Source organism: Vigna angularis, chromosome 9 (assembly GCF_016808095.1).
Source record: "Vigna angularis cultivar LongXiaoDou No.4 chromosome 9, ASM1680809v1, whole genome shotgun sequence".
NCBI classification, from domain to species: domain Eukaryota; kingdom Viridiplantae; phylum Streptophyta; class Magnoliopsida; order Fabales; family Fabaceae; genus Vigna; species Vigna angularis.
Window position 1 is genome coordinate 7,934,628 of NC_068978.1, and position 27,768 is coordinate 7,962,395.

Sequence of the window (27,768 nt, forward strand, 5' to 3'; positions counted from 1 at the left end):
CAGAGTCCTCAGTTTTCAACTTGGCTTGCAAAATAACACTGATTTGCTTTGACTGCCAAAACATGTGCTCTCTGGGACCTTTTTCTTCTCATGAGAACCTCTCTGGGTGTTCTTACCCACACACCCTTCTTCTTTACCCTTGTGCTTTCACATGCAATTGCTTCAAAGTAGTGTTTGTTGTAAGCAGCACTTCTTAACATATGATTAACAGATTTGAGTGTATGTTGAAAGAGTAATGTTTAACTTTTGGGCAAGGGAAACAGTGGATTCATAAAAGGAAAGTGATCCTGGTGTGTGTGTGTATAAACACTAGTCTCACAACTGACAAGTAATGACTATCTTTGATAATCCTTGTTTGCATGCCTGAGTGTCTCTGATTCAGAGCGTATCCAGAGCCTCTCGTCCTTGTGGCTTGCTATCTTACTCTCCTGCCACAACAAGTCAGTGTTCCTCAGACAAAGTACATCACCATTGTACTGCAATCACAGAATGATTACTGAGATTACTTGTTTATTCACTAAAGTGGAGCTAGCTACCTATCCTGCACCTATTGGTCAAAGAGAGAACCATATAAAATCATATATGACATTGAATGCCTTCAATTCTGAGTGTAGGATGCACAAATTCCACACATCAAACAGATTCTTGAAACTGCCTTCTCAGTCATTTGCTCCTTTCAGCTGAGTCTCACCATGGGAATATTTAACATCGATAACATACACACAATAATGCACCCTCATATACTCTGTGCAATCTCTCTTTGATTAATACTAATATCATTGTCTATCACAACTACAGTGTTGTTGTCTTTTTTTCTTTTCATTCTAGTGGTGAATATCATTATGAGAAAGAATCAATGGTGTGGAGACTGAATGACAGGATGTGGTGGCTCTTTTTTTTTTAACCATTACATTCATTGGTTCATACTAAATTACTTAACTATAAGCTTGTTTGAAATAAATGAACTTATTACATAACCTATTCACTGCTATCAGTTTTCACATTCTCCAATATTTCACCAGAAAAGTATACACTCGTTTCACCTAAATCAAAATAAATGTTGGAGAACGATTCCTTTCCATCCAAAAAGTTCTTACATTATCTTTTATTATGATTCATTATCTTTTTTTTTCTTTATAAATATAAAAATTCACTTTTTATATGATTATTTTACTCTCTTTTTTTCAAGTTATTAAATGGTACTTTTGGGTGTAAAAGTACACTAGATATACTATAAATGTACAATAACTCAACTCCCCGGCACCATATTACAAAATATAATTAATACAAAAAATAAACACAACATTTTTATGTATCCGTAAACCACACTACTTAGGTAGAAAATATTTGAATTTAATTATTGAAAATAATTTACAATTCCAAGAAATATATTATTTATATATATTTCCCTGGAAGCTTTAAGATAATTAATTAGGTGGTTGCCTTTGGTCCTAAATCAATTAACGTGACAAAAAAAAATCATTTTTTAAAAAATACTTATTATTGTTTTATATGATATATTTTATCATACTATATTGATTAGTAAGATTGTAGTTTTAAAAAGTATTAAGTAAACAATTAGAAGAAAGATAGATTGCAAGAGAATATTATCTTCGTCTACAATATTAGATATCTTGATTTTAGTTTCTAAAATAAATATATTGCAAGTATAGACAAAAGAATTGTATAGTTTACTAAAAACATAAATTATTTATAAAAGAAATTGAAAAGCGTACGTTGTATATATGATCTATGTATGTTGTTGTCATCTGTTACAAACGAACACTTTACATTTGTAACGTAAGTTTATTTACTATAAATAATTTAAAACAAACACTAAATTAATTTGACATAATATGTTATATTTATTACTGATTTTATCTTTTTTATCAAGCATGTGACTTTTTCATTGAAAAAAAATCATATTTTATACTTCTCATTTCTCTCATTTATAATTTTCTGCTAATAATTTATTTTCAATGGTATAAATGAATAATGCTCCCATAATTTTCAAATCTGCGTTATTTACTTAAAATTACCTGATTTATTTATTATTTATATTATATTTTTGCAGTCAATAATATTTGGCATATTAGTGGTCTTAAAGTAAACTATTTTGAATAAACCATATTCATATATCTCTGTCTTTTTTTCCTTGAGAGGACGTGAGTAATATTTTATTATTTTTACTTTTTTCAAATTTCAGTTTACTTTTAAAAAAAATATTTATAATTTTAAATATATGTAGTAATTTTATGTAACTTAAATAGGAATATCATGCTCTTAAAATTTGATGCTGTTTTAAAACACTTTTGTCAATGTGTCTGTACATACTTACGTGTTGTCACATGTCAAATTTAGTTAAAAACCCGAGTTTGATGCAAAAAAGGAAAAATCTATAAGAAAAATGGAAAACAAATACAGTACATGTGAGACACTCGCTTCCGGTGCGTGTGGCTTTTGCATAAAACTGAATTTGGGCCACAAAGTCCAAATTTGGGGTCATGTCTTTTGAATCAATAACAGAAAAAGTTTTTCTTTTCATATATATATATATATATATATATATATATATATATATATATATATATATATATATATATATATATATATAGAAAAAGTTTTTTAATAAAATTAGATATTTATAAATTTTTATTTATTTTGGCTGCAAGATGTATATTTCATAATAATAAATTTTATGAAAAATTAGATTATCATTTTTTAAGACTTTTAAAATTGGTGTTTATATTTTCTTTTTCTATTTTAACATACATACTTTTCTCGTTTTTGTATTTTTTTTTTCAAAAGTAACACTTATTTTCTTTATTTTATATAATTAATATTGTGTTGATCAAAACTTAAAAAGAAAACTAAAGATTAAATTGAAGGATATAGCTATCATGTATTACCATATTAAAAAAAATTACCGTCAACCAATAATAAATTATTATATAATCAAATATTTTTAATTTTATAATAATTATTTCAAAATTATATCTCAGTTGATGATTTCAAATGAACGAGAACATACTTTCAATAGCAATATATTAATGTTTGAATTTAAATAAACAATGGATAAATAAATAAGAAAAGTATAAGTGAAAAGCAAATAATATATATATATATATATATATATATATATATATATATATATATATATATATATATATATGTGTGTGTGTGTGTGTGTCTTGTTTAAAATAGGTGCACAAGTTTAATTAATGTTTGAAATGGTTTTAGAAAAAGCCATTACAAATGTCAATAAAAAATTTAGTATCAAAAATAGTTTTTGCAATGTTGATATAGAAAACACTCACTAATATCGGTTTAGAAATAATAATGATTTACAACAACAATAAAAAAAAATCTTAACAATTTAACTAAAAATATAAATTTTATCAACAATAATTAAGAAAACTCTTAATTAATATTAACTATAAAAATAATTATTTCAACAATGTTGAAGAGAAAATATGAAAACAAAATAATTAAATTTAAAAATATAAAAAATTTAAACTTTTACTCTTTTAAGTAAAATTTAATTTTTTTTATTAATCTAATTGCTCTTATTAAATTTTAAAATTTAAATTATATTTAAAGAATTTTGTAAAGACTTAAAAAAATCATTTTAGTAGAGATAATGATTTAAAGATAGTGAGACTCAATTATTTTAATATTAAAAAGTTTTAATATAAATAGTTTTATTAAGAAAAAATTTTATTATTTAAAAACACATTATCTTTCTAGAAATTAAAGTTATCTAACTTTTCTACAAGAGTTTTTCCTTTATGTTTGTTTGATTGAAGAATCAAGATCATTGGATTGATCCTTATGACGAACTCTTCAATTTTGACCAATCAATTTCTTTGTTTGTCTAAGTTAAGTTTCAACCATTTTTCTTGGTTTTTTCTATTATTTATTGCATGTGAGCCTTCTTTCACTTGCATGTCTTTTTGCTCATCTATATGAGTCTCTACTAATCAGTGATCATAACAGTATGCATTGATCATTATTGTGATGTTTCTATGTGTAGATAGAACATCCTACAAGTTGAGAGAAGTTTCGCTGGTTAGGATCTTGCGAGTTGTTGGTTAAGTAAGGGAAGATAATTCCTACTTGCATTATTGTACTGATAAATTTTATGATGCAGTGATTTTCTTGTGTGATGAAGCTGTGTGATAGAATATGAAGAGTTGATATGAAAATTAGGTTTTAATTGAATTACTTGGATGTTGTATAATGAAATTGAGAAGTTTTTTTTGATTGATACAAATGAGATTAATTGAGTTAATGAATACTGTGTAATTCAAATTTGGTATGTTTTGGCATTTATGATTACTCTTGGACTAAATTTGCAAAGTTAGAATGACATAAGTCTATAGAATTATGTTCTGCAAAATTATCCAGACTCATTGGGTGAAAATATACTCGTTCGGCAAAGTCAAAGTCACAGAGCTTTTGACTTGGTTGTTGTTGGGCAAGAATATACTCGTTGGACGAAACCAAAGTTAGAGAGCTTTTGACGTGGTTGTCGCTGAGCGAGGATATACTCGTTGGGTGAAACTAAAGTCAGAGAGCTTCTAACTTGGTTGTCGATGAGCGAGGATATACTCGCTGAGCAAACATAGAGTTAGAGAGCTTTTTGACTTGGTAGTAGCTATGCAAGAGAAGTCTCGCTGGGAAACTTTTGGATGGGATTTAAGTTTGCAAGTTCCAGGTATAATTTTGATGGGTGAACTATTTGGTCGTTGGACTAACTATATGATCATTGGACGAGTGGGCCTTTAGACACTACTCATTGAGTGAGTAGATGTTTTCTTTAAGCGAAATTAAATAAGTCTGATACTATTTTTTATATCTATTCTTTTGGTATGTTTAATGTAGGGTTATGTGATGTTAAAATGATAGTTTATTTATGATGTTTATCTGAGAATGGTTGATAGATTTATGGATAAATATGCATGCGAATAATGATGTATGAAATTATGATGATGATAAGCTTGTTAATGGATATGAGCATTAGGTGTTTGGCATAATTTCAGAGATCTCGTGGAGAAATTCTATTGTGGCGTTTCTTTAGTGTATGTATGTATATATGGATTCAGGTTATTGAGAGTTATTTTGTCGCTCTAATAATCATTCAATCTCAAATAGAGAAGGGTGAGGTATGTGGTGAGGGATGCAAGAGGTTCTAGTCTAGGAGCTTTACTTGGCCAAAGATGTTGATGGACTAACCTTGTGTGTGGTAACTTGGGTAGGTGAGTTGTTCCACCACCACAAGTGCATAACTCACCAGAGTCTGAATCAATACATGTATCCGAAAAATTAAGTGTAATATGAGTATTTATATGTGATATGATTTTTTTTTATGAATGAGTGGTGTAGGATAATATCATAAAAACATCTCAACTTTTTATAAAAATAAAGTATCCTCTTTAAATTTCTTTCACTTCAAAACCATACTCCTTGTAATGTATTTAATTTAATGGGATAATATTTCTCCATTGTAGATTTTGAAGAGAAGAGACTATATGATGATGCATCTTCTACACAAGAAATAAATCTTGAAAGGTATTCCCTTACTCATAACTTATCAAATTTATCTTATTTCCTCTCCTAGGAGATATGATGTAACACCCTAACTAATAGTGTAAAACTATTAAGTTAGGTATTATATAAATGTTATCCAACAAATCGTAGATGAAGTATATAAATTAGTATCATTTACAATTATCCAAAAGGTAATGTTGCAACTAAAATGAATCCATATACAACTCAAAAACATAAACTAAAAAGGCAATAACTATAGATTTTCTTAAAAAAAGATAACATGTTAGTGAAATGTTAAATTAAGATTTGAACTGTTGCACCATTACCACCATCATTTGTTAAACCAAAACCTAATTCCTCATCTAATCACACCAATAAATGGTGATCATCATTAAAAAAAACACCTAAGAGAGAAAACCACAAACAATGTAAGGGTAAGCTAAATTGTAAAAGAATTATCATGAATTAATGAATCAAGTTGTATCATAATACAATGTACTCAAATTAGTCATATTATTATTGCACTTCAGCATAAACTAACTACTAAACATTCAGAAAAAACACACATTTCACAGACAAGGTAAAACTAGACTTAATTATCCAGATACATGCACTTATATCAGATTCACTAGAGGCATTCACTTGTGGTGGTCTCTAATAGTTTGGAAAGCCATTGTCGATGAGTTTCACCTTATCACTCACAAGGCTAGTCTCCTTTGTGTGTTAGGTCATTATACTACCTTCAGACTATAAACTTCTGCTACTCTTGCCACATGTTTCATTCTACTTTATATAAGTGTGAATGTTTATCAAAGTGTTAAGATATATCCTTGCTTGAATCCATACATAAATGCATACACTAAAGAAACATACATCAAAAGGATTTCCTCTATGGTATCCTCTACATTCTCATCAGTTCAAACTTCATCATCATACATACTTTACACTTCATATTACACATTCGCAAGTACATTTCACAAATTTAACAACATATAGATAAACTATTTAGGATTAAAAAAAATTATAGCTTTCACAAAACTCATAAAATTGTTATTACATTTAAATTAAAGATAATTGAATCAAACACAATTCAATAATAATCAACCTAATTGGATAATTTGGAAAAATTTATGCATCAAACAAGCAATAAAAGTCAAAGTAGTCAACAATGTAAACTACTGAAATCTTAAGTGAAAATTGCTCTAAGTATAGACCTTCAATCAAAGATCTAAACAGACAAAATAACAAACGATATATCTTGGACCAACTGTAAAATTTCAGTTAGATCTGACGGTTAATGAAGCAAGGATCAAAATTTTCTCGAGATGATTTAGAGTTGGAAAACCCAACTTGCCTAGTGAGAGAAATCCTCGCCCAACGAGAAGAACTCTTTACAAAAATTAATTTTTACACTCACTCAACAAGCTATGGGCTTGCCCAATGAGTCCACACAACACAAAAACGCAAATTCTACAATTTGACAGTACCAGGTGACAAAGAAAAACCAATTTTGAGTATCACATAAGTTCCAAGCACATCAAATTCATGGTAAACAAATCAATCAAGTCAAAATCATTACATTCACCACACATACCATCGAAAGTCCCAAATTTTATAACATATCGAAATCTTAAATCATATTACATAAAATTGAAGATCATATACCCAATTTCAATTGTTCACAACAATCAAACATATAAGATTATGAAATTAGCTTCTCTGACTTTGATTGAAGTTCTTGAAGCCCACTAAATTGTTCCACAGCTTCTACCCACAAAACCCCTAAGAAACATATATAATAACTCTATGTTGATTTAACAAAATAAAACATCATTTTCTTCTTTTCATTTCTAAACATTTATATTTCCTACTTTACCCACCTCATTTTTTAACTCTCTCATGTTTTCATTCAAATAATCTTCACCCTATACCAATCTCATTTCTCATCTTTCAACTTTTTTTACATATTACTTGAACCAATTAAATAAAAATCTTAAAAAACTAAATTTTAAATTTAATTTAATTTTATAAAAAAAATGAGTTTGTAAAGTGACATTTGTGTTGACTTTAAGATTATAAATTCGACCTATTTTAATGAATATAAATCTCCAACATCTACCCTAAGACATTATATATACTAAAATATCATCTTAATAAATTAATTTCAAGTTTAACTTAAATCAAAATAGTTCTCACATCCTATAATATATTTATTTCTTCTCACCACTTTCAACATATTCTCCTTACACCATAATTCCTTTTAAGTACCCTACACCACAAGTTTCAATTTTTATATTATGTTTCTAACAAAGTCAACTTAAAAACTCTTAATCTTTTTAATTTCACCCATCCTTTCTCTTCCACTCGACATAAATTTCTCAGTCCACCCAACGAACCCTATTTTTTTCCTAAAACAATATTTTCCTAAAAAAAAGTTGGTACTTAAAAAAAATGAAAAAAAAACGACAAGACTGATTTTAGGAGGACCACTCTATACCTCTCTCCAAGAAATGTATTTACAAATCCCATAAAGCAAGTTTACCACTTTCCTTAGAGCTCTTGCATCACACAAAATTTAGAAGAAATTTAATGCTAGTTAATGTATTTATTAATGTGTAGCACAAAACTTTCTCTTATGACACCATGAAAAACCCAACAATTTCACCAATTACATGCATTAGTCCAACCATTGGACCAATTACATTTTGGTTTCCAATGTACATGTTTTCAATAAACATGTTTTCAATAGACATGTTTTCTATATTTGTGTCAAAATGAAAACCACTTATAAATCACTTTAAATTCCAGGAATCATATATTTACAACTTGAAAATTAATTTGAAACCACATAATTGATTAGTATATACATACAAATATAAATTTACATGAATGCGAATTCCAAACTCCATTCTTTAACTTATAGGTTCAACACTAGTAATAATTTAATCAATATTAATTAAGATATAAAATACTCTTTATAAACTAAGTAATAAGAAATACATTTTGTTACCATTTAAAATAATATAATATTTAATTTAAATTTAGAATAATTTTAGAATATGAAATAATTATCAAATTCAAATAAGTTATACAAATAATTTTAAAAAAATATTTAATTATATTTGATATTCATTCAAATGAAATACTATAAGGTGTTTGATATTAAATTACAAATCTGTTAATTAATATTATAATTTCAAATCAAAGAAAATTATTAATCTTTTTTCCCTTATAAATTTCTGTCGATAAATTAGATAACATAAACCATCAAAATTTCTCAATATAACCAATTTAAGAATAACGTGTACATATTATATTATATTATGTTATTATTACATTATATTATATTTATATGGAATTCTTTTTACATTTTTTTTCTATTTTAGTATCTAAATAATCTTTTTGTAAGATTAAAATAATTATTTATAATAAGAAATATCTATTAAATAAATACAAATTATTTATAATAAAATTATAAAAATTACTTATTTTTATAATTATTTTTTATAAAAATATTTTATAATTTAATAATATGTTTATTTTCATAACTATCATAAAAATATTTTTTTTATGTCTTGTTTAAATAAACTTTCTTACATGTATTTTCTAAACAAGCCTATGCTCGTTGTCAATACATGAATATTTTATTAAAAATTAAAAAGCGAAAGAAAAAAGAAACAAGAAGACCACACTAAATTCACTATAAAATTACGTCGTAATACATAGTAAAAAATACCTACTATGATTTCATTCACAGAAATCATTCCATACTTTGAATTTTATATATTAAGAAAAAGAAAATTTTCTTAGAATATTAAAAATTTATCAGTAGTCAATACTCTTTCATTCGAAAATGTTTTTAATTTTTAGAAGTTTTTGTTTTGAAAGATTTAATATTATTATTTTCTGGTCTATTTTATTAATTTTTTTTTTGTTTATTGCACATGTTTTATACTCATTTAAGCATTTTTGTGAATTAAAAGTGTTTATGGTATTGTAAGTGTTATTGATCTTTTGGGGATTCATAGACAAGAAAAGACACAATTGGTGGGTGGGAGACAGTGAAAATGGTGGCATGTGAAGACAAAGGGGTATTTTGGGACATAATTTGTTAGTGGAACAGTGAAAAATGTATATAGTATTAGACCTAATTTACATATGTCCGGATCTCCGACCATATTAATCTTTTCATACCACAAAAGTAATGGAATGAAATTTCTTTTTTAGACTTTGGTTTAAGAATAATTAAAAATTAAGGACAAGTTTTGTGTATAAAAAGATTGGGTCAATTATATTTTCGTAGCACATGTAATGCATTTTTTTTATTTTCTTCTATAAAAACAACAAAAGTTCTCACATTGTTATAATTAATCACCAATACATTCGATATTATTAATCTTAGAAGGTAAAAGTGTCATAATTTTGTTCTTAAAATATGAAAGGTACAAATATAATTTCATTTAGATTTATTTATATCAATTAATTGCATCATTAAATATTCCTAAAACAACGTGTGAATGAACATTTAATTATTCAATTAATAAATAATTAGTATGAGTAGAACCAAATAGAATTATACATGATAAGATTAATAATTTTTTTCAATTGTATTAAATACACAACTTGATAATCCCTATTAATGAAAAAGATATAATAAATAAAAATATCACTGATATTTGTATGAACAACATTAACGTTAATATTTAATAGAATAATTAATAGATGTTAATAAAGTTTAAGTAAAACTATGATCGAAAAAATAGACTTTTTTATTTATTGTATTAAATTATTTGATATGAAAATTATTTTATCCAAAAAAATTATGACGTAAATAAAATTGATTATTATTTGGTAAAGAGAATGAACGAGCAGGAGCAGGGAAATGGAAGAATAAGGGATGAAAAAAATGACAGCTTTTTAAAAATGCTGCCCGAAATGTAAAACTATATAAAACGCCTTTCATAAAGAAATGAAAAATATAAGGAATGAATTTCAAATAATATAAAACCATTTACGTTATTTGGAATTTCAAATAATAAATCATTTATAGACTAAAATAATTTTCAATTAGTATAAACATTTTTTAATATATTTTTCCACTTATTTAAACAAGTAAAGATAAATTTCTCTAATTTTTTCTTTTTAGTTCTAGTTATGTAATAAAATACTCTATTATTTTATTTCTTCTCCAATTCTTTATCCATTTTAGTCTAAAAAAAATGCTAATATTTTAACTAGTAGATTTCGCTTTGTTCCTTTTAGAAACAAATATAAAAAAAAAACTGTTAATTATATCAATAAAAAAAATCAATAAAATAGATAACTTGTATTCTGAATTTTGACATATGATATGGCAGTAGTTCGAATTCTATCACCATCTTTCAAAGAACTTGACCTATTTAGAATCTACCACTCTTTTAATTTGCTAGACTCGGAATTCGCAACGAAAGAGAAATTCAGTCTGACAGTTTTGGTCCGACAAAAACCGGGCTGGGCTGGGCTAAAATTGGGCTTGACCCAAGGTAGTTGCAACAGAAGTCCAAGGTGAGAGTTCCTTGGCGAAAAAATACAATAAGTGTATTCAATATTAAAAAAGTGTGATGTAAGATATTCCTCCCAAAATTAGAATTTCAAGAAAACAACGAAAATGTGAATAATAAAAAAATGTGAAAATGAAAAAAATATATTAAATAATTTATTTTTATTGTATTCTCAATTTTTTTTCCCTTTTAATGGTGATTGTTTTAAGGTTTAAATAAATTTGAAGTTTATCATAGAAAAATAATTACGATGTAAAATATTCCTCCCAAAAATAGATTTGTAGAAAACAACGAACATGCAATTAACGAAAAATGTGAAAATGAAAAAAACATATTCAATGATTTATTTTTATTGAATTCTCAAATTTTTTTCCTTTGGTGATTGTTTTTAAGGTTTAAATAAATTTAAAGTTTATCATAGGAAGGACATACCATGTAAAATATTTCTTCAAAAATTAGACTTGCAGAAAAAAACGAAAATACAATTAATGACAAATGTTAAAGTGAAAAAAACATATTGAATGATTTATTTTATTGAATTCTCAATTTTGTTTCCTTTCAATGGTGATTTTTTTCAGGTTTAAATAAATTTAAAGTTTATCATTGAAAAGAATTACGATGTAAAATATTTCTCCCAAAATTAGACTTGTTTCCTTGCAATTAATAAAAAATGTCAGAGTGAAAAAACATATTAAATAATTTTATTAAATGGTAAATATTCCTAAAACAACGTGTGAGTAAACATTTAATAATTCGATTAATAAATAATAAATATGAGTAGAACCCAATTAGAATTATACATGTTAAGATTAATATTTTTTTTCGATTGTATTAAATACAAAACTTGATAATCCCTATTAATGAAAAAGATATAATAAATCAAAATATCACTGATATTTGTATATGAAACAACATTGACGCTAATATTTAATAGAATAATTAATAGATGTTAATATATTAATATCATGTTCTAGTAATATATATATATATATATATATATATATTAATTAATAAATAACTTTTAAATATAGAAACTAAAAAAGAAATTTGCACCTATATAAGACTAACCAAATCTAGACTTGTATATATTTTGTCTCATACATAAAGAATTCCCTGACCCTCTATTCCTATCACAATTCATCGAACTGAAAGAGTAAATTTCGAAAACATAAGATTTAAATAGTCTTTCGTAGACATAAATTAAAAAATAAATAAATTTTGATGAATAGATTCAAGAAACTTAATCATTCATATATAGGTCGGCTGATTGCAACGTGAAGTATTATAAAATTCAGCAAGCAATCTTGTTTGGATATGATATGATTTAAAAAACCAGTAGCTTTTCCTTTGTGGAGTCATCATTTTATTTTCAAATGTTTCTTTGATGTTTTGTTGCATTGAAGAAAGAACACAAGTCATGATTATTACCTTTCTTTATTTAACGTATTTATATCTTTACATATGGCATTGGGTTTTGCAGAAATGGAGTCTGAGGCACTGATATGGGGAGACAAACTCTTACTGAGAGGATTGTCGTTCCATGGTTTTCACGGAGCATTACCTGAAGAGAGGAAATTAGGTCAAAAGTTCGTGGTAGACATTGATGCATGGATGGATCTCAAACAAGCTGGCAAATCTGACAACTTATCAGATACTGTTAGTTACGCAGATATATATTAGTGAGTGACCAACAAAATTTTCATCATTTCAATCACTGCATAAACATCTCATATTATTATGATTGGTGATGGTGATGCAGCTTAGCTAAGGACATTGTTGAAGGGTCAGCTCAGAATCTTCTGGAATCAGTAGCTGAAAAAATTGCAGTGATGACTCTGACAGATCATGAACAAATATCTGCTGTTCGTGTGAAGATTGAAAAGCCTCATGTGGCAGTTCATGGTCCACTTGATTATTTAGGTGTTGAGATATTTCGACGCAGAGCTCATTTGTCAAATTAGAACTTTCATCTGCTCTTATTTTGTTATATGCTTATATTATTTAGGATATTTAATAATGTTTTTTCAGTTTTCTTATTAATATAAGACTATGTTTATTTTGTTGTTATCATTTGATTCATTTAAGATTCGATATAGTTAAAACATTTAACTATGGTCGGAATTCTCTTATAGATCGAGCGATGGGTATCCTCAATAATTTCTCAGAGGCTATTCTCGCACATTCGTATACTTCATTCTGCATCCTCATATACTTGTGAAAAGATCTATTTACTCTTATATTTTTTTCATTTCATCTCTTTCTTCCTCCTACTCGTGCTTCTCTCTCTCACGTCCTTTTTTCCTTTTGTAATTTTGAATTGTGCTGTCTAAAATATAATTTTTTATATATATTTCAAAATACTCCAGATACAAAATTTGTATTTTCAAAATTCGGAATTAATATTACAAGAAGATAATAAATAAAATATTTTTAACTTTTTTTAATTTGGAAATTAATTTTTACACATTTTCAGTATACTAAAACCAAAATATAATAAGAGGAGAGTGAGCTATACTATATTATAGACTAAATATGTTTTTTTTTTGTCAAATTATTTTTAAAAATTATGTTTTATTTTAAATTAAATATATACTTATTTTATTCGTATATTTTATGAAAGTTGTGTAAAATATTATTTTCAACAAGGTGTAGTAGAAGTTGTATCATAGTCCACTATAAATATGTGATTTTTATAAAATGTAGAGAAAAATAGGTATATGGTTTAATTTAAAAACAAAATATGATTTTTTTTAGAATAATTTGAATTTTTATAATAAGATTTATGTAATATTTTACGTCTTTTTTTGTATTTTATTATAGTTGACTAAACAAATAACATCACTGAGAAAATACAATTGGAAGTCATTTGGAAAAGAAATACTAATTAAGGCCTTTTTTGGATAAAGAAAATAGAAATTATTTTTATAAGGAAAAAAAACTATAATTAATTTTTTTATAAAAGAAATATCAAATTTTAAAGAAGTGAATACGAAATAATTTTTATGAATTTTTATTTATAAAGAAGTTCGTCTATAATCCTGATTCAATGAAATGCTAAATTCATAAATCCTATACAAATATTTATGATTTTTATCGACCGATATATTTTTTACTTAATAACACTTATTGACATGTCATTTGATTAAGTACACTCGATTAAATGTTATATTAATGACCCTTCGTGGTTACAAGAAACGACAAGATTAGTTGGGATTACTATACTTTTACACCACCTAATAATTTACACAAAATTAATGGTTTTTGGAGAGCGTTGAGGATTTCGAGAATAGACCAATAATACTTTTTTATATCCTCTTAAACTACACATATGTTCTTTAATTTTTTTTATGATTATTAATTCATTAAAGTCGTTGTTATCATGAGTGAATGTCTGGATATCAAATTTCAAAATAAGTATAGTTATTATGTTTAATTAAATGGAAGTAATTTATAAATTTGAGTATTTTAAATTCATATTTATTAAAAATTGTGTTTTATTAATTATTTAAAATATTTTTCAGTTTTATCTAATCATGTTTGTTGTTTAATTTTTGTCTTCAATTAAATTAGATGACATGATCATTATTTTTAATTCTCGCGAACTCTCTTAACGGTTAATATATATTTATATAATTGATTAAAATAGAATCAAAATTATAAAATTTAAATATGAATAATATTAATTGATTAGATTATTTCTATAATCGATTAGTAAGATTACTAAGATGATTTTCTTTAAAAATAATAAGCATTTTTATTTAAAAATACAATTTTTCATATTTAAGTGTAAGAAAGAAGAGTATAAAGTTTAACAACCGGGTTTTTGTAACATTCAGGAGCTATTTGATTTTACATAATCTTGTTGGAATAGAATTGATTTGTAACATTTATACGTGTATTTGTTCTTTTTACATTGTGCATTTCTCTCATTTTTTTTAACTATATTCACTGTATAGGTAATAATCTTGGTGTAATTGTGTGAAGCGAGCATTAGTTCTTAATATATAGGGTCTAAAATTATTAAAGTATACTTGTGATTCAGTGAATTATTTGATCATGCTGGAAATCTTGTTTGAAAGAAAATTAGATGTAAAATATAGTTAAATCGAATTAATATAAAAATTGTGTGTTATTTTCTTCTTCTTTCACTAATCTTGTGTTTTCTTAATAATTTAAAAATATATAAAGAATAAACCCCTAATCAAAAATTCAGGTATAAATTTATGTAAAACCAATTCACTCCTTCGATGGAAAATATTAATTATTACTGTTTTTAACAAATCGTAATAATAGTAATAATAAAATAATGATAATAATTATAATAATCTTAATAATAATAATATTAATATTGATAATATTAATAATAATAGTAAAATATTAATAGTATAATAATTATAAAAATAATAATATTAATAATAATAAGAATAATACTAATACAAAGATTAATCATAATAGTCATTATAATAATAAATATAATATAATAATAATAATAATATATTCGTAATTGTAATAATAATATTATTATCTTATTAATATTATTATTATAGCAATAATAATAATAATAATATATTATTGTAACGCTCAAGATTATATAAAACTATATAATATAGTAGTTCACATTTTAAGATAATAGAATAGTTAGAAGAAAATCTGCAGATAAAGTCTTAAGGTTACAGTCATCCTAAAATGACTATAATTTAAAACTTTAAATACACATAAGAGTATTTCAAAATATAAGAACTATGAATCCTAACTAGGCTAAGCAACATCATCATCTTCCTCCAAGGCCTGCTCCAGAGGCACATCACCTACCTCTGCTCACATCAAAATGGATGATCATTGTAAAAAGGACACAACACACACAAGCAGACACAAAACAAACAGAAGGGTGAGTGATAGGCTGTCGTTGAAGCTATCAAATTAATACTACTTTTCAAGGCAACTTTAGTATTGTCAAGTAGTATTTAAGAAAGTAGATAGGGTTAACGTAACCCTGAGTCGTCTCCCAACGAACACGGAATTGCTTTCGAATATCTGACTCTTATGAATGTTATGCAATGCTTATGAATAAAAGTAATGGTTGAAGAATGTTTAAAGAATAAATAAGAAACTTAAAAACAGTTATGATTAAATAGGCTAATTCCACTGCTTTTCCAAGATAGATTCATCATCGGTTATTCACAAATAATTGTTCAATTAATTATTGTTTAAGTTTCAAATTAATTAAAGTACATTCTTAATTAATTTAAGGGCGATCATGCATTTAACCAAAGTAAATTTTTAATCAAATGCAAAACCTTTCTAGATTATTCACAATAAATTCAACCAAAGTACATTCTCAATCAAATTCTATTATGTTTAATCATGTCTATTCTTAAATCTCTTAACCAAATTAAAAGCTAATCAATCAAAGTAAATTCTCAATTGATTATAGTTGAAATTATTACTAATCAATCAAAGTACATTCTCAATTGATAGTAAAAACCATTTAATCATATGAAAGTTCCTAAATTAAATCAAAGTAAATTCTCAATTAAACCTAGAAACCCTAGAACTCATATAATCAATATGCACGTAGATTCAAACACATTATGATGCAACAATCTTTATTTTTAACAAGATAGAGAGATGAAAGATATAGAGAGAGAACAACTTAAATCAATAATCAAAATAAACAATTGCATTAACTTAACGTAACCTTAGAATCCATCAGGGAATTACAGCAAAATAGCCCTAGATGCTTAGCTCTCCATGAATGGAGTTGAATACAAGATGAAATAAGAGAGAGAAGTGGTGAATGAATGAATGAAGTGAAGTCTCCCTTGGGTCTCTTTATATAGGGCTTGATTGGGCTTGGACTCTTAATATTCAGTTGACAGAATCTTTTATCTTATATCTTCCAAATAACTAAAAGATTTGAATAATTATAACATTATTTGGAAGATATTTTCTGTTGATATTCTCTAATTAAATTAATTTAACAACTGAACTTTATCTTTTAACTTTTCTAACTTTCCAAAATTGCACAAATGCCCTGAAATTTCCCCTGTTTGCACTTTAACCCCTTCAGAATTCTCCAAATTTGCACCAGAACCCCTGTTGACCAGCTTTGACCAGAGAAAGGACGCGGCCAATAACGCGCTGCCACGTGGCATTCCCCCTTTCTCCCAAATTAGGGTTCAGATTTGGGGAAAGGGCTTGTTGTTCGACGCTGGAGAAGATGACGGTGCGAGATGGTTGCGGCGGCCATGGAGGTTCACGGCGAAGGCTGACGCGTGTTGATGGTGGTCGTGCGGTGTGGCAGCGGGAAGAACTCACATAGGCGCGATGACGATGAATGTTGCGGCGGCTTCGAACCCTTGCGCGAAGGAGAAGGAAGGTGGCGATGGTCTTGCAGCGTGGTTGCGGTCATGGCAACGACGAGGATCGCGAAGTGATGGCGGCTTTGGGTGGCATTCTACAGCGGCGTGATGGTGATGATTTTAGAGGAGGAGGCGTACACTGCTCCGATGATGGTGGATGAAGAACTCGTGTCAGGTCTCGCGATGGTTCTCTCGCTGTTAATGGCGCGATGAAGGTTGGTGGTGGAGCACAACTTGCGATGAAGGAGGAGGAGTGTCGCGGTTTCATGGCGTCGTGGTTTCACGGTGGCGGCACAACATGGTGGTGACGAGCGTGGCCTTCCGGCGAGAGAGGAGGGAGAAGAAGTTGGTCGGCGATGAGGATGGTACGGCGGAAGCGGAACGACGGCTTACGGCATTGGCAGCATTGGCATCTAGGGTTTCTGTGGAGAAGGTGGAGAAGATTATGCTCATGTGTTAGGACTGAGGTGGCGTGTTTTGATTGGTTCACTAGTTAAGTGAAAGGATCAGTGATGTGGCATCATGTGGGTGGTTCAATCTGTTAATGGTGGATTGCCACATGGCATGATCTGGTGAAGTCTGACTAGTTAGTGGTATGAGGGGTATGGGTAGGAAAATTTAGAAGGTGTATTCAGAATTTACTGTTTGGCTTAGTATTAGGCCTGGTTAAGAGGAGAAGGGTGTATGAAGGGAAATTGGGAGGTGCAAGGGTAAAAGTTGCCTGTTTGGCCCATCTGTACATTATTTTTCAAATAAAACCTGATTTTGGGCCTTGAATTTCCATTTGGACCAATAGAACTTATAATTTCAGCTACACAAATAAACATTAGAACATCCAAGAATCATTTATGCGCTAAAAGACACTTTTTACGCCCCTTTTATTTCCAAACACAATCAATCCAATCATCACAAATCTTCTTTAAATCAACCATTTAAGCACAAATATCTCATCAAAAATTTAAATTTTAAAGCATAAATGTGGGCATAAATATGCATTCATCAGAGAGCTAGATATACAAAAAATCATGTTATAACAATCACACACAACATACGAGTTTCATTCAAAGTTACTGGATCACATAACATAACTTGTTACACTTTTAAACTTGACTCGTCCGGACTTAGAAGCCTTGGAGCATACTCACGAGGTTAGTTTGTACCACGCCTTGGAGCATACTAGAAGCCTCCAAGACTAAGACCTCCTGATACTCCTCACGACATAGATCAATCATCTCTAAGTGAGAAGAAAGACTATTGGAGCTTCAGGATAACCCCCAAGACTGAGCTTCCATGCACATCATTCTAAACATACAAAAGGGCACCACCATGGATCCTCTCCTTGAGAATCATGGAATTACGTCCATTAACCACACTTTCACTTTAAACCTTATACATCACTCTTATATTCATACATTTTTACTTTAACCATATACATCAATCACACTTTACATCTCAAACAACATTGTATTAAAACCACACCAAGATAAGGAACTAAAAAGCATATGCCACTTAGATGATTCGCTCAACGCACCTGATTCGCAAGGCGAGACAGGAGTTGCTCGCACAGCACACCTCTCGCCATGCGAATTAACTCGCAGAATGTACCAGACTTCAAACCTCTCGCATAGCGCACGCAGGTCGCTATGCGAGAGCCTAGACAGAGACCAACCCCTTAAAACCTCTCGCTATGCGCCCAATTCACCTTTCGAATTAAAATATTAGCAGCTCCAGACCATCACCAGTCGCATAGCGCCAGGATTCGCTATGTGAATCACCAGACAGAGAGCAACACCCTCCAGTCATTTGCACAACGCACCAGCTCACACAGCGAATAACTCAAACAGAGAGCACCCTCTATAGGGACTCGCTATGCGAGACTATTCGCATAGCGAGTCTGCATAATCTGTAGAACACAATTTCTGCAGAATTATGCAACTCACACACCCTTTACCATTTCTAGTCATTTTCCCCAACTTCTAATGCACCTAATTCGTATTTTATACTTAATTAAACTTATCTAGATGATCCCCACCCTCCTTACTACCAATCTAGAGTGATTAAGACTCAAATTCAACTCTAAAACACCAATTTCCACAACTTAGGGACCCAAAACCAATTCTACTACTATGAACCTGTTTTTGACCAGTTTGATGACTCTAACAAGTCACAAATAACCTCCCTATACTGTCCCAACAGACTACAAGAGTCCTAGACTCCTAACTCTCAAATTCACTATCTCACTTCCTCCAAAATAACTTAAAACACTACCAATTCACTATGCTTTCTATCTAAACAATGTTGTAACAGATTTCACACCCCAAATCACTCCCAACCTAATCAATCACAATAAATTAAACTCATCCACTCAGTTCATAACATCACAGCATAGTTCACAGATTTCACATTTAAACACATATCACACAATATACTCAAAAACGTAAAATACAACTCCAAACAGTACACCAATTCAGAATTCAGTATACATACACCTCATGCAACCAATTCACAAAGACTCCTCAACAGTACCCTTTGCAGCAAGAACCCAACCAAACCCTACAAACCACCAAATTGGTGATAGGAACAACTCTTAGAGCTAGGATTGAGTAGAAAATGAAAAGGGAAAGCACAAGACACATGGAACCAGCAAAATCGCATGTGCTAGGTTCAAGAACAGTGGAGAAACTAGACAGAAGGACTTACCAGCCTAAGACTAGAGATGAATCGGTCAGTTGTGAAACCCTCTACGATACGGATGCCTGGGCGCCACTTGATCGAAAATCCAATGGTTCAGTGAAGAGAAATGAAAGAGAGAGAAGGCATAGAAGAAGGAGTAGAGTTGTGAAGAGTGATATAGGTTTCTTCTCAGATAATGGGGGGAACTTTGAATCCAACATTTTTATATTAACATTATTTTATCATTAACACTCAGTCTCATTATCTGCTGCCACTTGTACACACCCCAATACCCACTATTCTCAGTTTTTACAATTATAATACTAAAAATAATAATATAATATTAATTACAATAATTATAATAATATTAGAAATAAAAATTGAAATAATCATAATAATAATATTACTAATAATAATAATATTAATATTAATAATTAAAATAATAATATGAAGTATAAAAATTATAATAATAATAACATTAATAAATGAAAAAAATATTAATAATAATATTCATAATAATTACTATTATAATAAATATAATAATATTATTATTATTTTATAAAGATAATAATATTATTATTAAGAATAATAATATAATAATAGTAATTATCAATATTAATAATATTAATTTTAATAATATTAAAAATGATAATATTATTATTAATCATAATTATTATCATAATAAAAATAATAATATTAATGATAATAATAATTATTATTATTTTTATTATTATAAATATAAATATAATAATAATAATCATAATAGTTATAATAATAATTTTTATCATAATAATGGCAATATTAATAATAATTATTATTATTATAACTATTATAATAATAATAATAATATATTAATATATTAATAATTATAAATAGTATAACAAAAAAATGTAATATTCATAATTTTAATAATAAAACTAATAATAATAAATATAATAATATTAATGATAATTATTATAATAATATTTGTAAAGACCTAGAAAATGATATTTTAGAAGTTGTACTAGTTTAAAAATAGTGATACTCAATTATTTTAATATTAAAATATTTTAATATAAATAGTTTCATTACAAAAGAGTTATATTATTTTACAACACATTCTCTCTAGAAATCACTTTTCTAGATTTTTCTAACTTTTCTCTAGAAGTACTTATCTTGTATTCATATGTTTGAATATCAAAAATCGCTTGAGTGATCACAGTGATGAGATATTTAAATCTAACCGATTGGTTTCTTCAATAGAGTAAGTTGGCTTTCTGCTCATTGTAAAATCCATTAAAATTTGCATTTTAATAAATAATAGCAAATTTTTAATAGTAAAAATATTAAAGGTAGAAAATATAATTAGTAAGAAAATTATGATAAAAAAAATTAAAAATTTATGATAACGGATTATAGTAATTTTAGAAGAATGAATTCAAAATTTTGAAAATTTTATTTTAGAAGGTTTTGTAAAAAAAATTAAAAAGAAAATTAAAAAAATAATTAAAATGATTGCAAAAGGACAAAACACCTTTCAAAAGTGGAATAAGGAGGAAGTCACTTTCGGTATTGATGGAAGTCAAAATATTATTTTTAATAAAATATTAAAAAAATTAAATTGTGTTAAATCTTAGCCTATAAATAGCAAGCAAGGGGGAGGTTGAAATTTGCACCAAGAATTGAGAAATTTTGAGAAGAAAGTGTTAGGAGAAAATTCTAGTTGTAAAGAGGAGATTCTGGAAGTTTTATGGGAACAATCCGATCAAGATATTGAGTCTGAAATAGAAGTAAGGGGAGCTAACTTTCCTAGGCTTTTATGTTAATTATTTAATTATTATTCATGTATTGAATTATTATTCATGTATTGAATTATTATGTATGTCTATGTGTTAATGTATTTTTTTCTATTGCATCTTTCTGGAAGGATAAGAAGATATCTAACCGGCTATGCCAAATTCAACTTCTTAGCTTCCCATAATGTTTTCTCTTGCATCTTTCTTATTGAATTATTGTGTATGTCTATGTGTTAGTGTATTTTTTCTTGCATCTTTCTGGAAGGATAAGAAGATGTCTAACCGGCTATGCTAGATTCAACTTCTTAGTTCCCCAGAACATTTATTTTTATCTATTAAATTTCAGTGTGACAATTTTGGGTGTTACATTAGTTATTGAATATGAGGCAACGACGGTGGATGGAATTTTTTAAGGATTATGACTTTGAACTCTTGTATCATTCCGGGAAGGTGAATGTGGTAACTGATGCTTTGAGTAGGAAAACAATTCATGTTTCACAAATGATGATTAAAGAATTAGAATTAGTAGAGAAGTTTAGAGATCTGAAACTACAGATTGAGTATGGGGTAGATTTCATTAGATGTAGTAGTCTAACTATATCTAGTGACTTTGTTAATTTAATTAAGGAGAAGCAGTTGTTGAACCTTAGCCTGAAAAACATAACAGAATTGATCGGAATAGAATAGGCTAAAGAATTTAGGTTGGGATCTGATGGTGTATTAAGGTTTAAAAGTAGAGTATGTGTGTCAGACAATGTGGAGATGAAGAGACTAATCCTCGAAGAATGACACAAGAGTCGTTTTAGCATACATCCCAGTATGACTAAAATGTATCAAGATCTTAAGGAGTCTTTTTGGTAGCCTAGAATGAAGAAGGAAGTAGCACAGTTTATAGCGGCTTGTTTAACTTGTTAGAAGGCAAAAGTGGAACATCAAAGACCTGGAGGAATGCTACAACAATTAGACATACCAAAATGGAAATGGGACAACATTGTTATAGATTTTGTTACCCATTTACCACGAACAGTGAGAGGTAACGATGCTATATGGGTTATCATTGATCGGTTGACTAAGAGTGCTCATTTCCTAGCAATAAATCTGAGAATGTCGATGAATAAGTTGGCACAACTGTACATAAAAGACATAGTAAGATTGCACAGTGTCCCTTCAAGCATTGTGTCAAATCGAGACCCAAGATTTACTTCTAGATTTTGGCAAACCCTACAAGAAGCTATGGGCAGCAAGTTACAAATGAGTTCCGCATATCATCCCCAAATCGATGGACAATCTAAAAGAACCATCCATTCGTTAGAAGACCTACTGAGAACATGTGTATTGGATCATCTAGGTAGTTGGGATGAAATACTTCCTCTAGTGGAATTCACCTGCAACAACAGCTTTCATGCTAGTATTGGAATGGCACCTTACGAGACTTTATATGGAAGACGATGTCGAACTCCTTTATGTTGGTACTAGGACGGTGAAAGGGCTTTGGTAGGACCTGGATTACTACAACAAACCACAGACAAAATAAAGTTGATACGAGAAAGAATGAAGGCTTCGTAGAGTAGACAAAAGTCATATGTTGATCAAAGGAGAAGACCGCTGGAGTTTGCAGTCGGAGATCATGTCTTCTTGCGGGTGACTTCAACCACTAGCGTAGGAAGGGCTCTTCGTTCGAAGAAACTTTCTCCTTAATTCATTGGTCCATATCAAATTTTGAGAAGAATTGGGCCAATCGCTTACGAGATTGTCTTGCCTCCTAAGTTGGCCAATCTCCATTCAGTTTTTCACGTTTCTCAACTAAGGAACTATGTACCTGATCCTTCTCACATTCTAGAAGTATAGGAGATTCAAATCAGAGAGAACCTCTCAGTAGAAGTACAACCAGTTAGTATAGAAGATCGTCGGATAAAGCAACTTAGAGCAAAAACTATCAACTTAGTCAAAGTGGTTTGGGATAGGAAAACAAGTGACTCTACATGGGAATTAGAAGATTATGTGAAACGTTCGTACCCTCATTTGTTTTTGTGAAGTGTCAAATTTTCGAGGTCGAAAACTTTTGTTGTTGGGGAGAATGTAAAGTCCATTAAAATTATCCATTTTAATTAATAGTAGCATTTTTTTAGTAGTAATAATTTAAAGGTAGAAAATATAATTAATAAGAAAATTATGATAAGAAAAATTAAAAATTTATGATAACTGATTATAGTAATTTTAGAAGAAGGAATTCAAAATTTTGAAAATTTTATTTTAGAAGGTTTTGTAAAAAAAAATAAAAAAAAAGTTAAAAAAAAACAAATTAAAATGATTGCAAAAGGACAAAGCACCTTTCAGAAGTTGAATGAGGAGGAAGCCAATTTCGGTGGTGATGGAAGTCAAAATATTATTTTTAATAAAATATTATTTTAATAAAATATTAAAAAAAATAGTATCAAATCTTAGCCTATAAATAGCAAGCGAGGGGGAGGTTGAAATTTGCACCAAGAATTGAGAAATTTTGAGAAGAGAGTGTTAGTTGAAAATTCTAGTTGTAAAGAGGAGATTCTGGAAGTTTTTTTGGGAACAATCCGACCAAGATATTGAGTCTGGAACAGAGGTAAGGGGAGCTAACTTTCATAGGCTTTTATGTTAATTATTTAATTATTATTCATGTATTGAATTATTGTGTATGTCTATGTCTTAGTGTATCTTTTTCTATTGCATCTTTCTGGAATGATAAGAAGATATCTAACCGGCTATGTCAGATTCAACTTCTTAGTTTCCCCATAATACTTATTTTTTTTCTTGCATCTTTCTTATTGAATTATTGTGTATGTCTATGTGTTAGTGTATTTTTCTTGCATCTTTCTGGAAGGATAAGAAGATTTCTAACCGGCTATGCTAGATTCAACTTCTTAGTTTCCCATAACGTTTATTGTTTTTTTTTTCTCTTGCATCTTTCTTATTGAATTATTGTGTATGTTTGTGTTAGTGTATTTTTTTCTTGCATCTTTCTGGAAGGATAAGAAGATGTCTAATCGGCTATGCTAGATTCAACTTCTTAGTTCCCCAAAACGTTTATTGTTATTTTTTTCTTGCATCTTTTTGGAAGTATAAGAAGATGTCTAACCGGCTATTCTAGATTCAATTTCTTAGTTCCCCATAATGTTTATATTAAGGTTAATTTTTGATGGTAGGATAGAGGAATCTTTAAAATCGGAGTTGGTACATCCCTGATCATAAAACAACCCTGATCTGATCTAGTAAGTTGTGACTAGTCATATGTAGTGGCGTTTATGGTGAGTTTGATTCGTCAAACATTTGATTCTTCTTCGGTGACCATTTATAATGATATTTTATTATTTTTAATTTATTTTGTGAAATATTCATTTTGTATGATTTCTGTGATGAATGTATTTTATGATGTTGAATTTGAAATTATGCATTTGAATATAGCATGAGTCTCGGGGAGAGACTCTATAATGGCATGTATTAGTGTATGTGTTGATGTTGAGGGTCCTGTTGTTGGTGGTTATCCTAATACTCTAATAATTATCCAGTCTCAAATAGATAAGGATGTATTATGTGGTGAGAGTGGTAGGAGATCATAGTATATGTTCAATTATGGTCATAAATGTTAACGGACTAACTTTGTGGGTGATATGATAGATTGTAATTGGCCAAGATTGTGTTGTGAGAGGAGTAGAGGTCACCATAAGTGCATGACCACCCAAGGCTTCCATCAACATTATATCCGAAAAATAGAGTCTAGTATAATAATTGCATCTTACAAGAATTTATGGTGAATGTATTACGTATAATAATAGTGTTATGCCTATTTTAGAATTTTGCATGGTAGCTCACCCTTACTTGTTTATTTGTGCCGAAAAATCTTATTTTTGTGATGATCGTATAACGTATATGTTATACGGGAGCAGATGAGGGAACGACGTCTGAACTAATACAAGTGAAGTAGGAGGCAGCAGAGAAATGAAGAATAGTTTAAGAAGAAAGAAAGAAAATATTAGTGTTTTTTTTTTGTGATGTTTGTAAGCATAATGTATTTTCACTATGAACTCTTTATACTGCTTGAGAGATGATTGTAAAATAAATGTACAATAATTATATTATCTATTAAATTTCAGTGTGAGAATTTGGGGTGTTACACTCATTTCTTTCGTTGATTTCCTTTTTCCTTGCATGCTAGCCTTCTTTGTTTTGCATGTTAATTTTGAGTCTTATATAAGAATCTTTGGTGATTAGTGCTCCTAACAGCATACTCTGATCATGATTTTGTTATTTGTAGGCGCAATTAGTGTCCTTTAATCTATGGGAGTTGTTTGGAATTTTTTAAGGTTGTTTGGTCTTCTAGCAGATAAGGGAAGATAATGATTTCTTTATTTTCAAAAGTATGAATTATGGTTGCTAGGTTGTAAGGTTGATGTTCAATTGATTTTGTTATAATTTGAAATGGTTGTTTAGTGATAATTGTGTTTTGATGAGTGTATTTGGTTAAATGATGCATGAGGCTATGAATGATTATGAATTTGTACTTGTATGATCTTTTGAATGTTGTTGTTCTAGAGTGTAAATTGTATAAACTTGATGTGGTATTGGGAAGCAGAGAATAGGTTAAGTTATAGGTTAGCTTTTAATCTAAAAAGGTGGTCAAATAGGAGAAACTGAGTTTTTAGTCTATTTTAGGGTCATTTAAAACTTGTCTAGACTTCTAGTTAATAAAAGAATGTAATTGAGTTGGTAAGTAGTCAATAAATCAAGTTTTTGGTTCATTTTAGGGGTTTAAAAAGGTGAAAATCTAAAGGAGTAGGTCTGTGTTAAAAATAAAGGTTTGAGGTTTGTTTTTGGGACAATTGTGACTTGTTTATACCCTTAGTTTGCTAGATTCTTATTTATAAAGTGTAGAATTGGTTATAGTGTTGTTTGAGTGGTTGGGTTGGTCTAGTACATCATATTTCTATCCAAATGAGCAATGTGCTACTCCCTTTTCATATAAAAACATGTTTTCGTATAAATCTTAGTGCTAAGCTTGAATTGGTTTTGGTTGTGCTTTCGATTCTCTTGTTTCATGCTAAGCTTGAATTGTTTTTAGTACTTTGATGAAGTTTTAATAATATTTATGGAATTATATAATAGGGTTTACGTGAGGTTATATATGTGATTGGAAAATAATTCCAAGGAGGAAATTCTTAATGGTTGTTTCAAGTATTGTATGTCTGAATGTATGAGCTCAGTTTTGGAGGTTATCTTAACACTTTACGGGTAATCCATTCTCAAGTAGAGAAGGGTGAGACATATGGTGAAAGTAGTAGGAGATCCTAGTCTAAGGGTTTTTTCATGGCTTAAGATGCGAAACGGACTAACCTTCTGAGTGTGGTAAGGTGAAACTCATTAACAATGATTTTGCATAACAGTAAAGGTCACCACAAGTGCATGACCTGCTATAGCTCGACATCCATACATGTATCTGGATGATCATGTTTAGGTCTTAATAATATGCTTAGGATGTTTGCTTGATTGTGGATGAATGTAATATATGATGATTATGAAACTCCATGTTTAATTATTTTAATGTTAGCTTATTCTTTCTTCTCTTTGTTTATCTGTATTGTTTCTTCTCTTTTACAATGATCATCTTAATAGTATGAATTTAGGAGAATTTTTATGGTGAGCAGATGCTAGGAAGAGGTGGACCTAAAGCGTAGAGTAAAATGTGTGGTTTCAAGTTTAATTCGTTAATATAAATACCCTATTACACTTATGGTTTAGTGTAATATCTCATAGTAATCCAGGTTTTAGTATATATTTTGCTATTATAACTAGTTTTTGGATTGTTTTTTAATAACATCTATACTTTCTTTGAGTTAA

The 27,768-nt window shown here is 28.7% G+C and overlaps 1 protein-coding gene across 1 annotated transcript; it reads left to right on the top strand.

Moving 5' to 3' along the window:
- Positions 1-12,458: 12,458 nt before the first annotated feature.
- Positions 12,459-13,157, top strand: LOC108321590 (dihydroneopterin aldolase 2). Its single transcript, XM_017553388.2, has 2 exons — positions 12,459-12,769; positions 12,850-13,157. Exons 1-2 carry the CDS (start codon positions 12,552-12,554, stop codon positions 13,049-13,051), a joined length of 420 nt encoding a protein of 139 aa, XP_017408877.2. The 5' UTR covers positions 12,459-12,551; the 3' UTR covers positions 13,052-13,157.
- Positions 13,158-27,768: the final 14,611 nt, after the last annotated feature.